The 24661-nt window shown below is 41.4% G+C and overlaps 3 protein-coding genes across 24 annotated transcripts in view; 2 read left to right on the top strand and 1 right to left on the bottom strand.

Moving 5' to 3' along the window:
• Positions 1–1197: 1197 nt before the first annotated feature.
• On the top strand, positions 1198–5609 carry LOC147872825 (uncharacterized). The gene has a single exon (XM_087354968.1). The coding sequence runs from the start codon at positions 1198–1200 to the stop codon at positions 4774–4776; it is 3579 nt and encodes a 1192-aa protein (XP_087211094.1). The 3' UTR covers positions 4777–5609.
• A 1287-nt stretch (positions 5610–6896) lies between these two features.
• Positions 6897–24617, top strand: LOC110829584 (arylsulfatase B). 3 transcript variants are annotated; one of them, XM_087354975.1, is made up of 13 exons: positions 6897–6987; positions 10424–10525; positions 10866–11025; positions 11394–11617; positions 11904–12165; positions 12974–13137; positions 13927–14209; positions 14481–16533; positions 16979–17444; positions 18281–18476; positions 18843–18992; positions 22200–22316; positions 24187–24617. In XM_087354975.1, exons 2-8 carry the CDS (start codon positions 10424–10426, stop codon positions 14915–14917), a joined length of 1632 nt encoding a protein of 543 aa, XP_087211101.1. In that variant the 5' UTR covers positions 6897–6987; the 3' UTR covers positions 14918–16533; positions 16979–17444; positions 18281–18476; positions 18843–18992; positions 22200–22316; positions 24187–24617. The 3 variants fall into 3 exon arrangements, with proteins under 3 accessions (XP_087211101.1, XP_021919139.2, XP_087211100.1); XM_022063447.2 differs by lacking the exon at positions 6897–6987 and adding an exon at positions 7015–8110; XM_087354974.1 differs by lacking the exon at positions 6897–6987 and adding an exon at positions 8035–8110 and having other exon boundaries at positions 18281–18382.
• The window catches only part of LOC110829578 (glutamate receptor ionotropic, delta-2), a 29103-nt gene continuing 27101 nt past the window's right edge, over positions 22660–24661 (bottom strand). For 15 of the 20 annotated variants that reach the window (XR_015536799.1, XR_015536795.1, XR_015536801.1 and 12 more), the window contains 2 exons: positions 24198–24319; positions 22660–23104 (listed from right to left, as the gene is read on the bottom strand). The gene's annotated coding sequence lies outside the window, so the exon portion shown is untranslated. Of the gene's footprint in view, positions 23105–23718; positions 23934–24149; positions 24320–24661 lie in introns of those variants that run through there. The other 5 variants (XM_022063432.2, XM_087354984.1, XM_087354985.1 and 2 more) reach the window with 3 other exon arrangements.

Raw genomic sequence — 24661 nt, forward strand, 5'->3', positions numbered from 1 at the left:
AAGACCACGATCTGAACTCTTACCTCCGTGGAACTCCCGAAACTCATTCATGTCGCAAATATTTTTTTTTTTTGCCGTCATTTCAAAATGAGTAAATTGCGAAACTTCCAGATATTTTTGACGTTATTTCGAAATGAACGCATCATCTGAGTGTACACTTTGTGTTATTAACCTTGAGCGGTAAATTCACTGACATTTTGCCCCGAAGTTAAAACGAGTTAAACGTGAAGCCGGCTATTAACGTCAGTCAGGTTGGTGACGTTAGGAATGGGTGGAGGTTTACCTACACCCTCCGTAAGAATTTCCATGACATTGCTTGCTTTAAGAGGTGACGTTATCTTCCACTTTAACTCACTAACTAAATGTCTAACGGTTTAAATCTATTTGGTCAGGACTCTTCTGAAATCGTGAGGTCCATCACCACGTTGAGGGCTCGCCTTTTGAATCCTGTTTCCATATTTATACTCGGCGGTAAATACTGTTAACGGTAAAATGTTTACCAATTCTAAACTTAAAGCTGTACAATTTTTGTGCTATTATTTCGAAGGAATGTATTGGCGAAGTATATAATTATATCGTGTATTATTTATATTTGAGAGACACAGGATACATCCTTTATGGGACACCAGTTGTATTGTATGGGGTTCAGAATTGATGTGACCGGAATTTTAACCTCTGCATTCACTGTCGCTGCGAAAATGAGTTTTTATGTGGGAGTGCCAGGCTTAAAAACCCCTTAAGTATCTATTTATAAATAGTTGTTGCTTTCGTTTAAGTGCATAAGGTGGAAACAGAGAATATTACAGACAGTTGCATTCGCCTATACTTAAAACTTCATAGATAGACGCATTTCCATACTGACCGCACCAGAACGACAGGTTTCTTAAACCACGTTGCGTTTTTACAAGAAAGAAGATATGGCGAGCGTATGACGCCATATTTTCATACAATGCTACATGTTGAGGCTAGGATACACAATTCAGTGATGCATTTCTGTGCATAATTTTCTCTAATTTAAATTCATACTTCGTTAAATTTGAACAATTTAAATATTAGAGCAATGCGCTCCTTTCGAAGCACTTTCTCTTTTTGTGCTGTAGTTATTTTAAAAAAACAGGCTTCTTAACACAAATCTTACTTGATGTCTTTAGACAGCTTGTATCTGTTGTATTCTGTTTGCCAGACGATAAACTCATCATGGTCCCCCCATCAAAACACGTGAGAATATCCATAAACGACGCACCTCATTCTGAACAAGATGACAGTAGCGTTAAACGAATAAGTCTCCTGTCAAATTCATCGCGGAAAAGGAAGGATGGCCCCTGCACACCGGAGGCAGTGCCCCTGTCTGTGTTCGCTGAAGATCCTCTGCTGTGGCCAGATGCTGAGACAAGGAGTGAGGCATCGTTCGGATGCACATCTCTGCATATAGCGGCAACTGAAGGAAACGATGACACCGTCAAAGCTCTGCTAATGAGTGCCAGGACTGACGTCAATGCTGTTGATGGTGATGGCTGGGCGAGTCTGCACATGGCTGTAAGATGTGGACATTTACACGTTGTCCGAACGCTCATAGCTGATCTCAGGGTGAATGTCAACGCTGGAGGCGGATACATAGGATGTACACCTTTACATCTGGCAGCAATGGGAGGTCATCACGAGGTCCTCAAGATTCTTCTGGCACACAGCAGGATCAATGTTAATACAATGGATAAAAATGGAAGTACGGCTTTGCATATTTTAACAAAGGAATCCTGTAAACGACATGGAGTTGATAAAAGGTACCTGCATTGTATAATATCACTGATGGAGAAGTCGGACCTGAAAGTGAACAAACCTGATATGTATGGACACACAGCTCTTAGCCACGCCGTAAAAAACGGCAGTAAAGAAACAGTTCGGACCATCTTGCAGCATCATGGGAGACATCGTTTGAATCTGGATACATCAGGTGCTGATGAGATGAAAACTGTTCGTGAAACCATCTCCGCGCTTTTCCCAGAGTTTAAGACAATTCTGCCTCCACCTTTACTGGAAGACCTAAACTCGCCAAATCCTCAGACTCGGCTACTTGCGGCAATCCAGCATGGCTGTCTGGATATTTTTCATGATATCTTGCAAAAGACCTCAGTGAACATAGAATATTGGTACGATGAGCCATACTATTGCACTTGTTTGGAACTTGCCTGCACTCTAGAGGGAAGACATAGGTTTGTTCAGATCTTGGTCGATGCTGGTGCCAATGTGAACACAGTGAATCCGGTCTCAGACGTACCGCTACTCCATATGGCCGCCAAAAGAGGTAATATGGAACAATTGAACGTGCTGTTGAATACAGAGCGTATGGATCTGAATATCAAAGACTGTTGCCAGAGGACAGTACTACACTGCCTTGCACGTCTCAACGTTCCGAATCAAGAGGAAGTTCAGGGACTTCAGCAGACCTTGATGCTGATGTTAGAGGGCGATTTTTCAACCTGCAGGATGATCGATTTGGATGCGATGGACGAATGGGGCAACACGGCTCTGCACGTGGCGGCGCGGTACGGAAGCAGCGATGTGGTGGACATTTTGTTGAGGAACGGTGCGGATATCAATGTAATGGATGGTTCTGGGGAAACAGCACTGCACATTGCGGCCAGAGATGGGAATCAAGACACGGTAGTCGTGCTAATGAAACACGGAGCCGACTTGATGTTTACGAAGTTCAGAAACCCACCGTTGTCACAGATCGATAGGGTCACATTGAGAAGATTCTTTGACGAGTGTTTGGAGACAAATGACAAAACCCCGCAGCACCAGGACTTCAGACTGACTTTTAATTACAATTTTCTGGCACCGAAAAACAACTGTAGGGACAAGAAACAGGACGTTGAGATGCCTTTACTGTTGTATATGAGCCAAGATAAACGGTTACGCCACATGTTGAAGCACCCTGTGATCACCAGCTTTCTGTACCTCAAGTGGAATTATGCGCGTTCTTTCTTCTACATAAATCTTTTGTTCTACATTATTTTCCTGTGTTTCCTAACGACGCACGTAATTTTAACTGACTACTCTGAACGAAAAAGCTGTGATAAAAAAGAGAGTACATGTAAAGACAATCAGACGGCAGATGTTACGTATAATCTCTCTCGGAGCAATGTGATCCCTTGTACAGAGATCTGTACCAGTGTCTCAGAGTGCGTTAACAAAACAAGACCGAACGAACTAGAAAATGATCAAGTAAATTGGAATCCAGCAACAGAAATAGGAATCTTCGAGAATGCCACTGTCTATCCTGGCATAAATGGCGAAGAAAATGATACAACGCCAAGCAACGCATCAGCGATTGATAACTCCACCGACAACTCAGTGGGAACGGAATCTGCAGACAAAACAGGAGGACGTCTTCGGCCTCAGCCCGGAACTGGAACACAGTCAAAGAATGTTGAGGAAACAACTTTGGAACTGGGGATCAGATTGGGACTTACGGTTTTGGTTACCATTTTTGCACTGCGAGAGCTCATGCAATTTCTGTCTGTCACAAAGCAATACCTGCGGAGAACCAGTACCCTGTTACGCGTCGCTATTATCATTCTGACCGTCGTACTGTGCGTGAGGCAGTTTGACAGAGTGGTGAAACATCACTGTGCCTCAATCGCGGTTCTGCTCTCCTGGTTTGAGTTCCTCTTACGGATCGGTTGCATTCCCGACTGCTCCGTCCTGATGCAGATGCTGCAGACCGTGTCCCTCACGTTCGTCAAGTTCATGTCGTTTTACTCGCCTCTGATCATTGCGTTCAGCCTCTGCGTGTACACAATGTTGCGCAGATCGTGCGCCCAACTTTTCTATCAGAATGTTTGGATGACAATCATGAAATCAATGCTGATGTTGAACGGTGAATACGAAGCGTCCGCCATGGAATTTGATTTGCTTCCAGTGACAAGCCACGTGATCCTGGTACTCTTCATATTGCTGATAGGTGTTATTTTGCTGAACTTGTTGAGCGGACTGGCCGTAAGCGATACGCAGGCCATCAAGAACGACGCTGAAACACTGAGTCTGATTGCAAGGGTGCGTCTGATCTCCAACATCGAGAATCTGGTGTGTGGAGCTTTTCACAGCAAGTGGATATTTCCTAGATTTATCACAATTTTAACACCGAATTTGTGTTCGGTCTTCAGGTGTTTTCCAGATAAACAAGTACACGTCTTTCCGAACAGAACAAAGGGTAATATCTATTTGGACGAAAATGAACCAAGGATGAACACTGCCATGCCCAGGAACATCGTGAACGGTGCACTGAAGCAGATCTCCAAAAGAAATGCATCGCCGTCTAGGGGAAATGAAAATGTTCAAGGAACAGTTCTTCGAGGCTGGGGTGGTGAGAATGGGTTTCTGGTTTCGAAGATAATGAAGGATCTGTATGAACAGCAAGAAATGTTAACAGCCAAAGTAAGAGAACTGAAGGAATTGTACGATTATAAGATGGCCCGAGTGGAAAAGGAATTTAATATCGCTGTGGCTGGAGTCGTCAGCGAGGTCGGAGTGAAGTTCGACTTGCTAAGTGCAAGTCAGGAAAAGATTGGGAAGGAACTCGCTGACGAAAGGGCATATGCGCGCGGACTTCTGTGTGGGAGTCAGAACATCGTGCAGGAGGAAATGCTGAAACAGTCCAACCAGATACTTCAACTGGAACGAAAGTTCTCACTTTTGGAAGAAACAGTAAAACACACCGGGGACACCGTGGATCAGATATTTTCATTTTTAGTCTCACAGCAAAGGAAAACGTGAATTGTCTCTCGGCGATGTAACTAAGGCATTAATTTGACATCTAGGTGTTACTGTTGTGTCTAGTGATTATAATTAAGCATATTTTTGACCTTTTGTTTCAAATATATAGATGGTCAGGTCAAAACTTCGATTACGTGAACCCAAATAATTTTGAACGTGAAACTGATATCCTCCATCTAGTGACGAGCTTTAGAACTTGCGGAAATGTACCTGCACGACTCTATACGCCCTCAGGACCCATTTTTTAACGCAGGGACATACGTATTTACCTTTATATTTTACTTTCCCGTGATATTCACTTGCTATCTCTCAAAGTTTAACAAATTGTTATATTTTCATTCGTTGCCGGTACATTGTTGTACTTGAATACACATTTTTGTGATTTTAATTATCGACTGACAAATTCTAAATGCCGTGTTCTTTCAAGTATGCATATGTGTGCAGACAATATTACGAAAGATCTAATCAGGGACGGGGAGTTCATGAAAACAGCGTTAGCCGTGTTAGCCGTGCTAACATTTCGAAAACGTAAAATTAAAAAAGTTTTCTGTCTTACTTCGGTGGTTCAGTGGCACTCCATAGCACTGGAACACAGTAGAACCGATCAGACAATGTAGTAAAACTACGTAGGTCTGTGTTATGAAGGTACGCAACAATTGCAATGTATAATTTTGACATTATTGCAAAATATTGTATGTAATCAGAATATAAACCTACTCATAGAAAGTGTACAAACAAATGCACATACCTGTTAAAAGAATACATTTCATGCAACATTGTAAGTTTGTACACTGACATGGTTTGTAAATTAAATAATTAACTTCACAGTGTAAGGTCTTCCGCGAATGCTCAACCGATCTGTCTATATTTATGGAACCTTTATTTTCCGAAAACTCCGCTGGACCCTATCCTAAGCCACTTGAATCTCATCCACGCTTTCACACCCCATTTCTATCAGATTCATTTTAATATTATGCTCCCTTCCAAGTGGCCATTTCTCTTGAAGTGTTTCAACCAAACTTTTGTATACATTAATAAGTCACCATGCGTGCTACATGTCTCACCCATTCGTCGAAACGTCGAACGCACGTGGTGTTTAATTTTTTGAAACGCGGAAATACGTTACCTATGCAGCGTAGTAATTTTTATAATCTTTTTAGTTTAACCGGAATTCTTGTACAGGAAGGTAAAAAAGTCACTCTCTGCGTCCAACATCTTTTTTACCACTGTGTAGTTATTGTGTTAGAGGAATATAACTTTTATAAAGAACGTATGCAGCTGTTCAGCAAATAGTGCTGGGCCACATTTGTGTACACAACTGTTCATCAGGGTTGGAGTTAATGACGGTCTCGTTGCTAGGCTCATATAATCTTACGTGTGATGTAATTTGTGAAAGCCATTTTAAGCAAAAATTGATCTATCAAGGGGAGAACTTTGTTATTGAGAAGCTGAAATTAAATAGTACGTTGCGCCGTGTAATCTGATAGTTTCCCCACATTTCAGAGCTGTCATGATAATGGAGACAGTAAGCGCCTCTGAAACGTCGGTCATCTTCGTCATGAGAACCTTATGAAGTAGAATTTTGTTGGCCAGTGCCGGGCGTACAATGGACTAAATGTGAAAAACGCAAATGTTTTGTAAACTGTGGTTTCGTTCGTTATACAGCGTTAAATAATCATTATCGTAACTGCGTGGTGGTTAGAGCCTGATGGTCCCTTTTCTGTGTTAACACCCACCGTTAAATCAAATTGTTTGTCTGTTGTAACCAAGTGGCATGTATGTAAAGCAGAGTACAGTCATTGTCGTTTTCTGTTGGAAAATGCTTTCAAATGTCTCGCCTCCTTTTAAGTCTGGTAACAAGTTCCCTAACAAATAACTCATTTCTTTCAGGAAAACCATATATTCTTAGCAGAAATATTTATGAAACTGAGGTTATGATGCGCTGGGTAGACTAACCTTTGATTTATAACGTAGAACAATTTACATTGCTAACAGTTACATAATTTTGTCCGTATCTGTATCTCCCAACCCAGCCCCTAATTTTGCATGGCAGCTGATGGTCAGGGCTTCCTATATTTTGCTTTCATGGGTCATCCGCGTAATTGTATCACTCCTTGCAGAATGTGGCTTCACTGTAAACTGCATGTGTCAGTGTGGCCTGGCAAAGAGCGTGAGATGCACTGCACTCCATCCGGACACTGATGACGCAAGGTAATACTGATTTTCTTTTGAGTGGGTTATGTCGTAGCGGGAGTCTTGTGGATGGTTTCGGATGTTAATGTCGCCTCTATATTCAGGGATAAAATAAAAATTAGGCGTCGCCTCTGAACAGAGATTAGGCAAGATGTCCGAAATGTGTGGTACTCACTGTGATGAGGTTATGGTATTCTAGGCAGTGACGGCGTGTAATGTAGTAGGTGGCTGCCAACATTTGAATGTTTGACTTTTTCAATCATGTACCGCCATATGCGCTAGTTAGATGTCCCAAATATTAAAATTCACTTATTAATACACTCGGTAGATTATGTAGCACAGTGATTCTATTTTGGTTATTAGACGTGAAAGCAGAATTGTCTAACCCATTTTCCACTTACATCTGTTCGCCTTGGTCGTGCCAAAGAGTCCGACCGTTTCCGAGGCTTGGTATAATTTTTCGTAACAAGACAGTTTCTTACCCAAGCTGGAGGGCCACCCCTCGTCGGCTGTCCGCGACTGCTTATTCGATATATTCGCAGCTAACCTGGATAAGTGGAGGCTGTTCCTCCATCCGCAACCTGAGGACGCTCCTTGCCGTGGTGACAGAAACCCACCAAACATGGTTTGCGTGCACTTTATTAGAATTATACTCTGCCTTCTTCAGTAGCATTAGAAACGAGGTTCCTGGTTTTATTCAGTAAACAGTAGGTTCAAGGTTTCTTTATTTAAGAACCTCCTTCATATCTACCATTTTCCAAATCACCAAAGATCAATGTATACGGTTCGTGAAACAATATTTTTGCAAGTTGTTGTGTGTGGGTGTGCACTAGGGTAGAAGGCTGTAACTTGTTCTTTTTGGTTTTGATGCCGAGAAGGGAGGCGCCAAGGTTTCGAAGCAAAGCAGCATTGATCACCCTCGCAGGTTGCAACATAAGCGGTCCCAATACTTTCTGGCCTCGCAGACAGCGTTTTTCCTTGATACTGTTAGTTCTGGGGGCGTGTCTAACAAATCAGCTGTTGAGTGTGTCAGATCAGCAGATAACGCTCTTTTTTTTAGAGCAGACGTGGAGCTGTGCGATTTTATAGGCTACCACGCTGTAGTGATTATCTACGGATGCTGTGCGAAGGGAAGTTGAAGGTAACTAATGTTCTTTTATTGCTTGCTTGGTCGTGGTTTTCTTCTCCCAAATGGCGCAGAAGTGTTTCAAAGAGATCTCTCTACTTTCTTTCTTTCTTCCAGCGTGTTCTGAATGCCCTTTTCACAAGTTTCCATCTGCATGCGATGTTTGCATAGACTTAATCAAATTCACTAATTGAGGGATGTCTTACCCGTACCATATGTCATTTTCCGAGCCTTTTGAATCAGATAAATCTATATACGGGGGTCTACACTGGCAGTTTTACCTCAGGAAATACATAAATTGTACTGCGTCCCTCGTGAGTATTGAAGTACATAGATACAGCATTCCTAGCATGAGTGCCTAAATAAAAACACGGACACCGCATTCCAAGTAAAAATGGCACGAGAAACACAACATTCCTAGTCAGAGTGATTCGATAAGCTGCATTTCTTATTATTCAGTCTCTGCATAAACGCATATACACGCCACACATCATAGCTTAGTGCCCCGAGAAAAATGTGAAGGAAAACGTTTTTAGTTAGTTGTGTGTCTCCGGTTTAATAGTGATTCTACATTCTTTCCCACAAAATCAAGACACTACGAAGTAGTAACGGTCTGTGACAAAAACGAAATACATACACATGCAGAACGTACGTGTGTGTATGTATTTCTTCTAAATATAAGATGGCTGGCTACCTTCTGGGCTGTTGCGCCGTGTGACAATACAGAAAATGGCGATTTTGTATCCAGGTATTAGGACAGTGGAGGAGGTTTAAACCGTACTAGAATGCACCAATGTAGAGTATTAATGTAGTAACCGTGGATTGCATAGTGCTGTACTCTGATGGTAGAAGCTAGACGAGCAGCAGCTATTGTAGTAACCATGGACTGTTCAGTACTGCACTCTAATGACGTTCTCATGAACTGTTAAACTTTTGGTGGCTAATCAATAAAATCTCCAGCTTATGTAATGCAACTTCCGGTTGCTGGACTGCGGCTATGAAAAATTTGATGTTCAAAATGAAATTACTTTTACGCACATACGTCCTCCACATTACTAGTATCCGGATACAAGGGAGCCTTGTTCCGATCCAACATGATGGCGAACTTATGGAAGTGTTCTATATAAATAGCAGGAATAAAAAAACGAGTAATTAATTTTTGGATGACTTACTTAATGGAATACAAATAAATTGAAAGAAAGCATTTTTCGACATATTTATTACAAGAAGAATGATTCATTGAAAATGACAGGTCAACGAATTTCTCGTTTTTTTCCTCGAAATATTTGCACTAGGAATGTGATGTCTAAATATGGTGGTGGCACTCGTCGTGTGTTTTTAAATGTGGTATCATTAAAATAGGTTATGGTTGTAGTAACTGGTTCAAGATAATTTCCCAGTTTCGTGGTTATCAGAGAGGATTCATCTTGTTGAAACTATCGTATTCTATAATCGGATGTAATAAAATTCATATGATACGCATTTCCTTGACCCTAAATCCCAAATCTTGTTTTATGCTCGTCATGCTCTGAAAACCGAAGGGGAAATAAAAGTTAGAAAAACAACATTATAAATTTGTCGTCCCGTTGTTGCATATTTCATTTCCTAAACAGGATTTTTATTAAGTTTGATATTCTGAGATTTATGGTAAAAGTTGTTGAGAACATATATCGTTGATTTTCTCAAGAAAGGCTCGCCGTATTAGATATCTCATTGAGATCTACAACTTTTATTTGAAACATTTTATATGTGATACGTATATATTTAACGAAATACAAAGGAAGTTAATTTCTTGTGCGTGTGAGTTGTTTGTAGTGAGATTGGCCTTGTGGCTGTGGGTTTGTGTTTCAGTGACACCAAGGCCAGTTAGTCTAGGTATGCGAGGTCACATGCGAGTCTAAAAAATGAGTGTCCAAAGTAGAACACATTTTCATTCTTATTATTATCAGTAATGGTAAGGGACATTTTATACGTAGGTATATCTCAAGATATTCGACGCGCAAAACTAAAGGAGTATATAGGTCCTAATATATTTTGCATTAGCGGAAATAAATGTACATTCTCTTCATCATGACTTTGCGCCAATAGTACGTATATCATAATTTAATTAAGAGCAGATAATTATTTCTGATATCTGCATCACGCACGCAGAAAATATTCTCTTATCAGTGTGAAGACACGTGATTCAATTGGACTGTTTACTCGTGTAGCGAAAATGACCCAGTTGAAATTGTTGGAATACTCCCCAGTATCTGGTTGACAGGCAGGAGTTGTAGCCTACAGCTCGTGAACTCAATATTTGCTTGATTTCTCATTTCTGATCCGCAGATGGGCAAGAATGTGTTCATGACTATTTTAAGGGTTGTTTTCGTGTTGCCGGTTGTCAACGCTGCCAGACCACACATCATTTTCATTCTCGCTGACGATATGGTGAGTTCTGCTTTCATTAGTAAATGACCGTGGCTTCGTTTTGACGGATCTATCTGAAATATTTGCGTAGGATAACTGACGTTTAGTAGAGTGTTTCAGAATCACACGAATTTCAAAGTACGATCCAGACTCGTATTAATTGTAAAATTCACCAGTGCCTTGGAAGATGTCAATGTAGAATATTTACTTCTATTCTCTCTCTCTCTCTCTCTTTCTGTGTGTTTATTTGCCTGTTTCTCCATTTCTTCATTTCCTTTTCTCATTTCTTATCGCTCTCTTCCTTTTTTTCGTACTTCCTGGACGACGTGATCTCGCTTTCAACTTTAAATTCCCTGTCCAGGGCTGGAACGACTTTAGTTTCCACGGTTCAGACGAGATCCAGACGCCAAACATCGACGCACTGGCTTACAGCGGCGTCATCCTGAACCAGCACTACACGCAGCCCATCTGCACCCCAACCAGATCCGCGCTGATGACCGGCAGATATCCGTCCAATATTGGTATACAGTGCAAACCTGCCCTGTGATATTCAGGTTTAAAGTGAACGAATTCGCCCCAGGATCTCGTCTCGTGGCGAATAAACTGTAGTGAACTAATTGGCTTTATGAAAAGGTCCAAATATTTCCCTTCGACATGACTCGTTTTCTTTTCACAAAATAAACAGTTCTTAGGAACGAACGGATATGACGTCACACAGATTTCAATTATTTAGCGCAGAATAGTAATCGCTTCATGCATTAAACGGTGGCGAAGCAATGAATTAGCGATTGGCAAAGATGGTTTTGTACTATAAAACCTGTTATCGTCGCCTAGCTGTCAGGTCAGGATTTTTTAACTTGTCGTCTCCAGGAAGACGCTTCTGTTCCAGGGATGCAGGGCTCGCCGTTGAGTGCAGGCGAACCCCGGGCTCTGCCTCGGGGCAAAATCCTACCTCAGTACTTCAAAGACCTGGGCTACACGACTCGGATAGTCGGCAAGTGGCACCTTGGTTACTACAAGAAGGAGTTCACGCCCACACATCGTGGGTTCGACTCCTTTCTCGGGTATTTAAACGGATTTACAAGCTACTATGATCACATCAACCAAGAAAGTGTGAGTAAAATTCCCCCATTTTCTAATATGCAGTACTTATGTTAACGAGACTGAAAAATAATCATAATTCGAAGTAGGTTTCAACACGGAATTTTGCGGATGTGATTGTGAACAGGAAATTGGTCCATCCCGTCGGAAGCAGCGTTCTTGATCAGCAACGTTCTGTTACACACTTTAAAACGTGGTCGGGATGCGAATATTAAAATGTAAGCCATGAGAAACAGCTCTTGAAGATGTCGTCGTCACTTTGAAGAGATAAACGAAGTGATCAGGTTATTTTCTCTAGGCTCCTGGCGTCGTAATGGAGGGTCTGGATTTCCGCCGGAACTCGTCAGCAGCGTGGGATCTCTCTGGCCGGTACGCCACAGACATATTCACGGAAGAGGCGGCACGGATTATCCGGGAGCACAACCCCTCCATCCCCCTGTTCCTGTACTTGGCCCACCTTGCGAGCCACGCAGGCAACGCAGGGAAGTTGCTGGAGGCACCCCAGGAATCCGTTGACATGTTCAGCCACATCGTGGAACCGAACCGGAGGACATACGCCGGTGGGTGTAAAATAAGACCTGCTTATGACGGAATTCCAAGCGACATGAACATGTTCCCGGCTTAACACGGGTACTTCTAAATGAAGGAAGCTCGGAAAGTGCAATTCGTACCGGAATTCACAGGGATTCCCCTCCAATCACTTCCGCACGTAGATCTTCATCTTGCTGCTGTCCTGTCTTCGACAGAAACTGAATTTGAGGACGAATTTTAAGAAAACTCGCCCATTACCAAATTTAAAGAAAAGTCGTTTAGCTGTTCTCAACTTGTCACGCGCGGAAAGACGGACAGACAGACATGACGAAGCTAACAGGAACACTTTGTAACTTTCGGCTGTGAAACAGTCTAAAAGTTTTCGCTGTGAATATTCCTGTGCGTCTTGGTCGAAATCTGAACTAATGTTTCAGAATGTTTTATAATTTTTCTATCTTTATTCTTTTCTTTTTTTATTTCTTTCTTTCTATTTTACCTTTTCCTTCCCTTCCCTCTTTCTTCCTTCTTCTGTCAGTCACTTTATTTCTCTCTTTCACTTTGGGGTCTTGTGTATTACGCACTTACGATACAATTCGATGAAATGTGCCTCGGACCCAGTGTTCGGCGCAACACAAAAGTTGCCTCACCAAAAAGTTCGTACGAAACCGAACATGGCCATAAATATACATCGTACATCGACATAAGAATGCAGTAACCATGTGAAAAACTGTAGATGATGAAAAATGAGAGTTTAATTTTCGTAACTTCTGGTGGGAACACGCAGTTTCGCGGCACGTCCGAAAAATTCCCATAGCCTCCGTCTTCGGTGTTTTTCAGCGATGGTTTCGAAGCTCGACGAGTCAGTGGGCAGAATTGTGGGGGCGCTGTGGACCAAAGGGATGCTGGAGAATTCCATTATAGTCTTCACGTCAGACAACGGAGCGCCGTCGGTGGATGTGGTCGGGTACCAGAACTGGGGGTCGAATTACCCTCTGAGAGGGGTGAGTGTGCCTCGTATTGGCCCCATTATTCTTCATGTTATACCGCCCACTGAAATTATAGGGCAGTACCGCGTAGTGGATTTAAATAGAAATCTCCATCTGCTTTCTTTTCAAGCCATTCGTCTGTTTCTGACTTTTTCTATTTAATTCGTCCTTCAATTTACTTTGTCTGTTTTTCTTTCTTCCTTCCTTCGTTCTCTCTCCCTCTTTCTTGCCCTCTTTTATTATTTCGTCTTTTCCAGCTTTCACCTTTTGTATTGCTCCCTGTTTCTCCTGGATTTTCCACTATAATTTTTGATTTACCTTGCAACTAAATGTCCTGCTTGTTATTAGATTGATTTGTCATTTTTTTTGGCGGTAATTATTTTCCATACAAAAACGTACATCTGCTGTCCGCGATTTTAAATCCTCGCAAAAATTAAGATTACCTGCAGCTTTATCTCTGCTTCTCTTATAGGCTTATACGGGGTGTTTGAAACGCTTATATGCAGTAAGAAACAAAAGATTTTCATTCCCTTTTCGTGTTCCTTTTCACACAACTCCGCTTTGCATAAAACGTCATGTCAACAGTAAATAGACATATTTCCCTACTACCAACCTAGACAACAAAATAAGTGCGTCGCGTATTATCTGCGTGTTGTAGACATTCAAGTGCGTGTCGGATACAGATTCTTTGAACACTCTGTATGGCGTGGGTTTAGACACAGGGACAACTTTAGCTTTTATTCCCTTATATAGCCCTGTTAATGTAACGAAACAGAACGATTCATAAATCCTTTCTAATCGCAGCTGAAGACGACTCAGTGGGAGGGCGGCATTAGAACCCCGGCCGTGGTCTGGAGCCCCGTCTTGGGGCGCCGAGTGTCTGATCAGCTGATGCACGTCACTGACTGGTTGCCCACGCTCATCTCAGCAGCCGGGGGGACTCTGCAAGGCGTTCCTCTAGATGGAGTGGACCAGTGGAGCGCCCTGTTAGAAGATACGGTTTCGCCGAGAACTGAGGTGCTTCTTCAGTACGACGAGGTGAAGGGCTTGTACGCGGCGAGGAGGGAAGACTGGAAGATAACAAATGGTATGACGTAGTTCACATGTTGGCAAACAAGAAGGGTTCCGAAGAGCCCGGTTCCACTTCAGTTCCCTCCCTTGTTTCAGTAATCTTTCAGCTAATATTCTTCGCGTTTATTATCAGTAAAATTGTGCTGTATGCCAACGTTTCGGGGTGACGTACTGCCTCCATCATCAAGGCCGAAGGCAGATAATGTAGTTTTAACAAAGCCTTTCTTATGAACCCCGTTTTGAAATCTGTATTAATTGCATTCTAGCGATAAAACTTCGTTTACCAGGTTCGAACTATGGTGGTGAAGCAGATGATTACTATGGCCACAGCGGGACAGACTTCGCTAATCCACCCTACAACCTAACAGCTGTGGCGCACAGCGTTGCCGGGGAAGCAATAGCTAGCCTCCTACCCTCTGCCATCCCCGACGAGGAAGAAATGCTGCTAATGAGGGCTGAATCTACCGTGACCTGCGCACTACAAGCCGATCGAACGCCTTGTAAGCCGTCGACAACCCCGAACCCTTGCCTCTTTGACGTGGCTGTGGACCCTTGTGAGACGAATAATTTAGCTCTTAGACACCCGGAAGTGCTGCAGGAGATGCTGGATTTGGTGTCTAAATATAAAGCTACTTTGATTCATCAACTGAACAAGCCTGTAGATGTGAACGGTTCAGACCCGAGGAAATTCAACAATACGTGGAGTCCGTGGGTTGATTCATAAGACTCCAACATTTGAATTAAGTTTCCTTCAGCCTGTAACCACTTGCCAGGTAATGATATGACTTGGGACCTGAAAACAATACATTCTTTGTAATTTAATAAAATATTCGTTAATTCTGTTGAATATCTGTGACGGTTATGTTTGAAACTTTGGCATGAGAATCTTTTTCCTCTCCAGTTCTGTCTGAAACACAGGACAGACACGACTCGTCATTATATGCACTTCCTGCGAAGGCCACCTCAGACAACGGTCCAGAATAACCGCGAAGTCAAGTGATTGATTGTCTCGGAAGAAACAGTTAAGCGATTTACGTAAATGTGTTCCGCCACCTACAAGCGTTGCGTTCTGCACAAACAATTTATTTGTGTATGCCTGGAATACGTCTGTATGAATTTCCGTGTTCGTAGGAAATAAAAATCGTTCGCAAAGTACACACGACTGGAGGCCGCCAGCCAAATGACCTCTACGCTCAACATTGCTAATTAAAAAGAATTACAAGGCAAATGAGACCATGGGATAGCATTCCTAACTCTGGGCTCAGTGTGCAGTTCGGCATTAAAGTGTTTAATAAAATTAGTGAAACCATTAACGACAGATTGTCAAGTTCATTAGGACATCTTGGGCGCTGAGCCGTGACTATGTACGAACTGCCCTACGTAATTTCGTTGTCCTGTCGACCAATAACCATCAAGGATTTCACCGTTTTGTGCTAGTATCAAGAGTTAACTCCAAAATCCAGAAGAAAGGTGAAGTTACAAATCAATAATGGGTCAATCACAGAATTTCTAACCGCATATTTAAATTGTGAAACAATGTTGAACGGATGGGGAAGAATCTCCTCGGAAAGAGAGTTATGCATTCTCAGGAGATTACAAGATTGGAAAGGTGTTCTCTTTGAAACTTTCTGACATTTAAAAGGTGTTTTCTCACTCAGAATTACATACGTCATAATTGAATTATGTGATTTCAGGTTAGTGGCGCGTAAACATTTATTCTCGCACTCATGTGAAGCCAAGTCATTGTTGCTCAAGAACTGATTTTCATTTACAATTACTCAGCAAGCATAAATGTTTTCTCGAGTTGCATCGCGGACGGCATTGTTTTAGCCCCAAAAATAATTTAATAAATTTGACTCAACTGTACAAAGGTTGGGCTACTCGGTAAAATTAACGAGCCATCTGAGTACTCCCACACAGGCCAAGACTTCAGAGATTAGATCTAGATAAATTATTGGCCGCTGTAACATTTGTATTGATGAAGTTTGGAGGCCTTCGGCAATCAAAAGACTAAATTGCTAAATATCTCTCGTGGTGAGTTGAGGAAATGAAGTTTCTGTCTTTTCTATCTGTTGTTGTGTGTTCCATTTTGAAAATGTGGACTAGTATCCAGTTATTATATGCACCGAGGAGGTATGAACGTTGATAAATAGTCTTGGAACATAATTTTCTCATACATTTGGAATCGATTAGCCGGAAACCAAGCCAGCCAATCACAGTGCAGCACTACTGACGTCGACAATTGAATGCCAAAACTACCGTTAGAGGGCAGTGACGTCGTGTAGGTTGGCTGAAACGCAGTTTTACTTTTACTAGACAATATGGCATTGCAACCACGAGGTGAGTCGTCGTTATCATGTAATTTTGTATGGACGGGTAACTTATAAGTAACAGCACTTTAGGTATTGCATTGCAAGTTGAAAAAAATTTCTCTAGAAATATTAAGTGATGATGGAAATACGTAATTAGAATTTCAATATGGTGGCCATTCTGGTACTTTGGGTATTCTAATAAAATTTCAAAAAGAATGAAATATAAGTAATTTAGAAACAAAGTTATAATACGAACATTGCTTTTGTTTAAGGTTACCTGTATCGGCAGGCTGTTTTGGATCAAACTCGATACATTATTAAATTAACTTGCGTATAACTACGACAAAATTTGTAACCGTGGAGATAAGATGCCAGTATAGGATTATACCTGTGTAACGAAATACATTTTTAATGCTAATATCTAATGGACTATAATGATGTTTGTGTTAATTTGTATTTATTGTGTCCACTAGATTGTATGGAGCATCACCTACACTTCTCCTGTACATCTCCATCATCATGTTCCCAGAGGCAGTACTTGGGAGAAACGTTGGTTTCATGGGTGCGGAGTTTTGCCTCTGCCCCACATGAAATAAGGAACTGAAGTAACAAAGTATTGGACAAATACTTAACCCTTCGCAGTCTCTGTCGGACTGAGTCCGACATTTAAATATCTGAGTTCTGGTCCGATGTGGGACTGAGTCCACCACGTATTTTACGAATTCTTTACGTGGTATGGAGTCAAACAGTGTCAGCATATCACTCAAGCCTTCTTCTTTGCACTAGTTCTATCCTAGTTTTCCTGGTAAGACTATGTACCTTATAACAGTGAATGGCGGCAGGAGAAAAAAGTCATTTTATTCTGACACATGTCCAAAGAAGCCAGGACTCCACATCAGTTGTTTTGCCATACATCATATAGTGAAGGAATACCATCGGGTGTGTAGCTGTCATATTTACTTAGAATAGAAGTATTTTATATCTGATAAAGTTATAAAACAAATATCTCATCTTCCTAAGAGGAAATTATATTTGTTTAATTATTTTTGACGCATAGAGAAATCCACCACTGATGTGCATATTATTTCGTCTTATCAAGCATTCTTTGTGTGTAGTGATTTTATCATTTACACTTCGCGTTCTGTTTCACTTTCCTGGTGTTGATCTTTGTCTTGAATTTTCGAACACAATCAGCGCGAAAGGAAGCACAGCTCTGAGAATATGAAATCCAATGCTTATACATCGTATATCTGCATGCAATGAGAGATGTTTAGACATCGCCCAAATCATATCTACCGACTTGGACTCACTGCATTCTCTACCGAAAGACAGGAAGCAGAAAGGCACCACTTATTAAACATTTTACTAGCGACAGTAGTACAGTCCATGAAAAATATTTCACATGGTCATTATTCAAACAAGAGGAACTGAGATCCTCTCAGTACATATTTTTACCATATTTATTAAAGTGTCTTCTGTTTTATGCAAGTTAAAAAGAAAATCAAAACAGTAGTTGAATGTGTACAGCTTGGTGGCATTTAAATGGACTAGCAGAGAGCCGTAGTGGTATTTAAGATGGACTGCAAAGGGTTTAGTTCGATAATATTTTACTTTGAAGAAAACTATTTTAAACAATTTTGATCCCTTTTGACCATTCTCATGGAACAAGTTTACTGTATGGTAATTAGGAGCATTTGCCTTTTTTTCATGCATCCACTTGATCTCGTGTACTAAAAATATAACAAACCTATTGTATTGCTTTAATTTCACTTCAGGACCTGGGTTATAATTTGGAGGTGCATGGACTTAAAAAGAAGAAATGTAGCTGTTCAAATAGAGAACATCCTAATGATGGAGGCAGCAGTGGCCTCTGAAATGTTAGTAAACTTGTACCAGGCTACAAATTGCACATCACTACAACCCAGAAACCAGCCATCTTTCTACTCACTACCATGAGAACAAATTGTGAATGTAAGTTTTGGGTGCCCTTTTAGTACTATGGCATTGTTCCTCTTGCAGAGCAATTATAGGCTCATGTCTGGATTAATTGCTGAGCTCAAAGATAGGCAGAAATTCTGAAGTGTGCAAGTCTGTAGGAAGATGCTATAGTTCTTATATTAGAAAAAAACACCTCAGCATTTGAAATTAATATATTTCAAGTAAAAGTTAACATATTTCTGTGAGACTTAGCACTGAATACCACAGTCCTTACCATATCTGCACATCTCCATCTTACATTTTTGAACTTTTCTATTTTAATTTCTATATTTTCCTGTGCTAATTTTACTTATTTTCAGTTTGCAATTTCCTAATCTCGTTTTCCCATTTGCTCTTCAGGACAAACGGATGCAATTGGGAAATACGTCATGTGGGACGAGTTTCGTGGTATTTGGTTTCTCGGCATCAAAGTAGCAGTTCTGTTGGCTATGCAGATCAAAGTGGAGGAAAAGATGGAAGGAATGATAGATCATATGACACATGAAGAAGGTAGGATGATGATGGGAATTGCTGGAGAAATAAAACTTCAGCATTTGCATTTCAGGAAATGTGACATTTATATCTTGAAGCATAACCAAAGCTGGATATTGTCAAGATAGCCATCTAATGGCAACATTATCCAACACAAGGATAAAGTTTGAAATATGAGGGTCGCTCATTAAATAATGCCCCACATTTTTTTTCTCAGCCAATAATGAAGATAGAAAAGTGTACTTTTACATGCTTGAGATTTGATGTTTCCCACGTTCGTGTACGGAGTTTCAAATTATTCCAACCGATGGCGGAGCTGTAGTGAACTTAAAATGGCGTCTGTGAACGACTCTCGTTACAAGCAACGAGTTGTAATTGAATTCTTTGTTGCTGAAAAAGAAACTGTGGTGAACATTCATAAACGTTTGTGTGCTGTGTATGGAAGCTGTGCAGTCGATAGGAGCACCATTGGTCGCTGCGCTAAGAGAGTTAAAGCTTCAGGAAGTGAAGAAACCGAGCTCCGTGATCTGCTGCGCTCTGGACGTCCTGCCACAGCCACCACTCCAGACATGTTGAACCGCGCGGATGCCATTATTCGTGAGGATCGGCGCATCACAACTCGACAATTGGCCCAACAGCTTTTAGTCAGCATTGGAAGTGTGATTGCAATTATCCGGGCTCTCGCATATTCGAAGGTGTGCGCAAGATGGGTTCCACGAAGTCTCACAGCAGACCACAGGATTCAAAGGAAAACAGTTTCTTCTGAATTGTTGGAGCATTTTGATGCTGAGGGAGAGGTCTTTCTGTCCCGGATCATTACAAGTCACAAAACCTGGAAACACCTCTTTGAGCCAGAGACAAAAAGGCAGTCAATGGAGTGGCATCATCCTCAATCACCGAGAAAGAAGAAATTCAAGACAACTCCCTCTGCCGGAAAAGTCATGATGACTGTCTTTTGGGACAGTGATGGGGTCATTCTTGTGGATGTGATGCCAAGAGGTGCGACCATCAATTCAGACGCGTACATCAGGACCCTGAAAACCCTCCAGAAGCGTTTCCGACGAGTTCGGCCTCACAAGCATCCTGCAGAAATTTTGCTCCTGCATGACAATGCACGCCCTCACACAAGTCTGAGAACCCAGGAAGAAATCACCAAATTGGGTTGGACGGTGCTGCCCCATCGACCCTCCGACTTCCATCCCTTTGGGCCACTGAAAGATGCTATCCGCGGAACAAGGTTTGAAATAACGAGAGCGTGATTCAAGCAGTGAGGACATGGCTATGTGCACAGGACAAGAGCTGGTACCGGCAAGGCATGCACTTTTTCCACGCTGGCGTAAAACCGTACAAGTTGATGGGGACTATGTGGAAAAATAGTATGTGTAAAGGAAACATTGATTTATATTGTCACTAAATTTGAGCCATCTTGAATAAATATATTCTGAGGAAAAAATTTGGGGCATTATTTAATGAGTGACCCTCGTAAAATATACAGGAAACAAATTTAGGGCACTTGTGGAACATCTAGTGGGTTAGGTTAGGTCAAAGTTAAAATGCATACTTCTGATGATGATTCCTTAACATTATCCATGCCACCTAGCAAATACCAAGAATCACTAGTTAATATTGACATAGATGGTTAGTATCTGCACCCCACAGAACCCATGAAATGGAGTAGGACAACTCGCACAACAGTTCATCATACCAGTTGCAGAACATTTCCCAAGAATGGAATAAATCACATTGTTAACAATTGCTTGTCAGTTTTACATGAAGTTAAAGTTTGCTGCAATTTCAGCGCACTCAAAAATTTGTTACTAAAACGATACAAGTATCATATTAGGTAATTACCATATGAGCAAAATTACATGCACTTATATTGCAGCCAGACATAAATACACAGAATTTACAGATACATAGTTACATTCGATATTTCTAAAGAAAAGGCCTTAGCAAGATAGAATTTTCCTGCTGCGTAACTTGTTATTGAGTGAAGTCTGTATCTGACTTATTTAGTGGTTAGGTCTCTTCTTTAGAAGGCTGTTCAATAACCAAAATAACATTACAGGTAGCCCTTGATTTACGCTGGGGATGTGTTCCTGGACGAACCGGCGTAAATTGAAACTCTTTTTATAATGTAAATCAATGGGAAGTCAATGACATGCGTTCCCAGCACCCAAACTTTGACGAGTAATATTATGGCATTACATTTAAAGCCCTGAAATAATGTAAATAAAATAAAGGGAATTTAAAAAATATATTTTATACACTTAACAATCGGCAATTCGTTGGTCCCCGCCATTGACTGCGATTCTTTCATGTGATTGATGTGTAGTCATCTCTGCCGTTATGCGATAGTTGCATTCATGTAAGACGCCGACCTATAGAAAATCGCGTAGTAAAAATAACCCCGGTACCTCCTCAGAGATTAAATTAATCCTTTGAAAGTTGCTGGTATTATAATATCATGCATGTTACAACTGTGAAGTGCAAGAACTCAACTGAAATGAGATATTCTTTTAAAAGACCTTGTACTTTTCCAATGATCACATAATGTACTGTATTACATTTTTTGGAATAATGTTTTTAAAGGAAAAATTATTTAATTTTGAAGGTAACTCCATTATACAGTTTAAAGTGTGATATGGTAATTTTGAAGTAGACTTGTCATACAGATTTTTTGGTAAATTTCATTACAAAACATGGATCATAATTTTTTCAGGTGAACTTGTCTGGTTCTCTGGAAATTTGGCCCTGGTGGTCAAATTGTATACAGTAGGGCCCCGCTTTTCAATTGCGTGCATATGCCCCACGCGCTCAATAGCTGAGTCAGAAGTGTGTCCGGAGCCATTTTCTCGTCGCTCATTCAGTCTGTTTACAGCTACTACTGATATTCATTTTACTTTCATATCGTTCTTTAGGCCTTTTGTGCACTTACTATATTATAGTATAAACATCTTATTAGGCTTTGATATGCAATTGCAATTGAAAAAAGGAAGAAGAAAAAAACGCTTTTCGGTGGGGGTCTGGTCCTTAACGTGCCGTATATGCGGTGCCCTACTGTACTGTATTCAGTGGGCAAGGAATAACCCATCTCCTCAGCACTCTCCCCTTTTATTTGGGAGATACATCATAAATATACTTATCACATGTTGTAGCTGTATCTGATGAAGTATAACGGTGTATTAAGTGGTACATTGGAATCTGATATGCTTTTGTCTGCAGGCCCTAAGATTGCTGGTTCCTCTGTAAGCAGTAGACGTGTTATTGAGGTGCAGACCCTCCAGTGAAGGATCTGTGGGAGGTCTGCAGTTGCCTACTACTACTGAGGATCTTACCAAGGTAAATCCAAAAGCTCCAAAAGAAAGGTAACAGGTCACTGCAGGTTCTGATTTTTTTTATGTGGGCTACAAGCGTCAGGATGAAGATTTCTGTCTTCTGGGTTGTTGCACTGTGTAGTCTGGTCGATGTTAACCAACATTTCAGAGGTATACTGCCTCCGTCATCAGGGCGATGAATCATCACAGTATGACCTCTGAAATGTTGGTTAACATCGACCAGACTACACAGTGCAACAACCCAGAAGACAGAAATCTTCATACTCACCGCTGTGAAAACCTCAAATCTTACAAGCCTTAGGATCTACGTGTTAATTGCTAACAAAAAGAATTCAATGTACCACCAATGAAGTAGATAAATTAACTCTTTTAATTAGCTATAAGCAGTGACAAGACATGTGCACAATTATGTCATACAAAATAACATTCAGATGTAAAACAACAAATGAGCTATACATTGACTTCCTGTTTCTGATTTGGCTTCTTCTGTGTCTTGTAGTTTTGGACCACTCACCAACAGCTTTTGTAGGATAAAATTGCGTCATTGCCTTTCATTATCTCAGCATTTTGATCCAAAATAGGCCATTGGGAAAGGAGAGACATTCATCTCACAAGTGCATGCCAAGTAAATTTCCTTGGGCCCTTTGTCTCTTAATTTCCTCTTCTGTGCCAGTTAGGGCTAGCCTATTGAGAAGACTTCTGCCACTAATCTGTACCAAATATTTGTATTCCTTCTTTCTAATGCAGTTGTACAGAAATCTGCTTCATCTCCCAGCTGTTGACACATTAAAACTGCAAGAAAGAAAAACATTTGTTATAGGTGATAAATGCGTGTGTGAATCATTTGTCAAGTCTGCATCTTCTGTTTGCCACACAAAGCAAACCTTGATCCATCTGTCACTTATTCCATGGAGCTAGGTCCTTGAGAAGCCACCAATAGTCGGTCACTCAGCAACTCCAAAAATTTCCAACATTTCACAGAACCCAAAGATTTATTACCGTGTAGGATTTGACATTTTCATGCTGGTGAGTCTGAAGATGGCTGTCTTCTGGGTTGTTAGTAGAATTGTACTAACGTTCAGAGGTCCCTGCTGCCCTTGTCATCAGAGTGATGAGTAAGGCACACATTTGGAAGTCAATGAAGAGCCTTGGCATAACCAGTGCTGACTGGAGACAGAAATGTGAGGGCCTGGGAACTAACAGGAGCAGGGCATGCCACACCTTGGCCAGCAGGAAGGAAAGGGGCACGAGACGGAGAGGTCTGAGAAAGCGGCACCAGCGCCACATCCGGCTGGACCAGCTGGATAAATCCGCTGTGGCCGAAACATCCCATACAGCATTGCCAGTCTTGCCCAGGCCAATAAGCCACTACCCTGCCCTTTTCAGGGCACATCACATCGACTCACCTCTCATATGTCAGTTGATCCTATGGCAGGAACCTGAGGAGCCCCTTATGAGAGCCCCACGTCCCTCACCTTTCTTGTGGACAAGGTGTCGCATGTCCCCAGCTCCTATTCGTTCCCAATCCCCACTGCCAGTCTCCTATAACTAAGTTTTTCCATTACCCTGACGATGGAGAGGATTTCTGAAGCATTGGCAAACTTCAACCAGACTACAGGAGCTACAACGCAGAAGAGAGCTATCTTCAGACTCACCACAGTGAAAACCACAAATTGTACTTGGTGCACACTTGGCTACCCTGCTAGCGCTACTCGATATATATAAAAATGTTTATCTATTACCCTCTACCCTAAGTCATCCACGTGTTCATTCCTACTACAATAGTAATATTTCCATCAGAAGTACAACCACAGCCCGCTACAGACTGTACTGCATCGAAGATGAAAATGCTATTTATATATTTCTTTTTCTAGGACTGCCATACCTGATACTGGAGAAGAAACTCGGTGTCATCTGTGCAGGGAGAAGTTCTGCGTTACGCACTACACGGACGGTCTCGAGTTCCGACCACCATCTCCATCACTCGGGCTGCATTAGCGAGTTTCTCTGAAGCCAACATTAGCATCATCGTCAAGTGGAAACCTCCAGAACACTTATTACATGCTGTATAATTATGTTAATGTTGGTACCATTGTCTGTAATCCATTGTATTAGTTGCTCGCGAGTACAGTGTTTTTGAATGTTCTCCCCTTTTACCTGGCGACGGAAATAGTTTCCAAAACAATAATAATAATAATGTCTGTTGTAATACCAGTCATATACATTGAGAGTGCAGTGATGGAAACATGATGCCTTGTAGTTGTATGCTTACGAAATAATAAAGAATATATAGAATGATACAGAATATGAAGTGTTGTTGATGAACCACCTGAAGTACTTCCTTCATCC

Source organism: Zootermopsis nevadensis, unplaced genomic scaffold (assembly GCF_977971745.1).
Source record: "Zootermopsis nevadensis isolate Lab colony 2312 unplaced genomic scaffold, Znev_1.0 Znev_ptg000024l, whole genome shotgun sequence".
Classification (NCBI taxonomy): Eukaryota; Metazoa; Arthropoda; class Insecta; order Blattodea; family Termopsidae; genus Zootermopsis; species Zootermopsis nevadensis.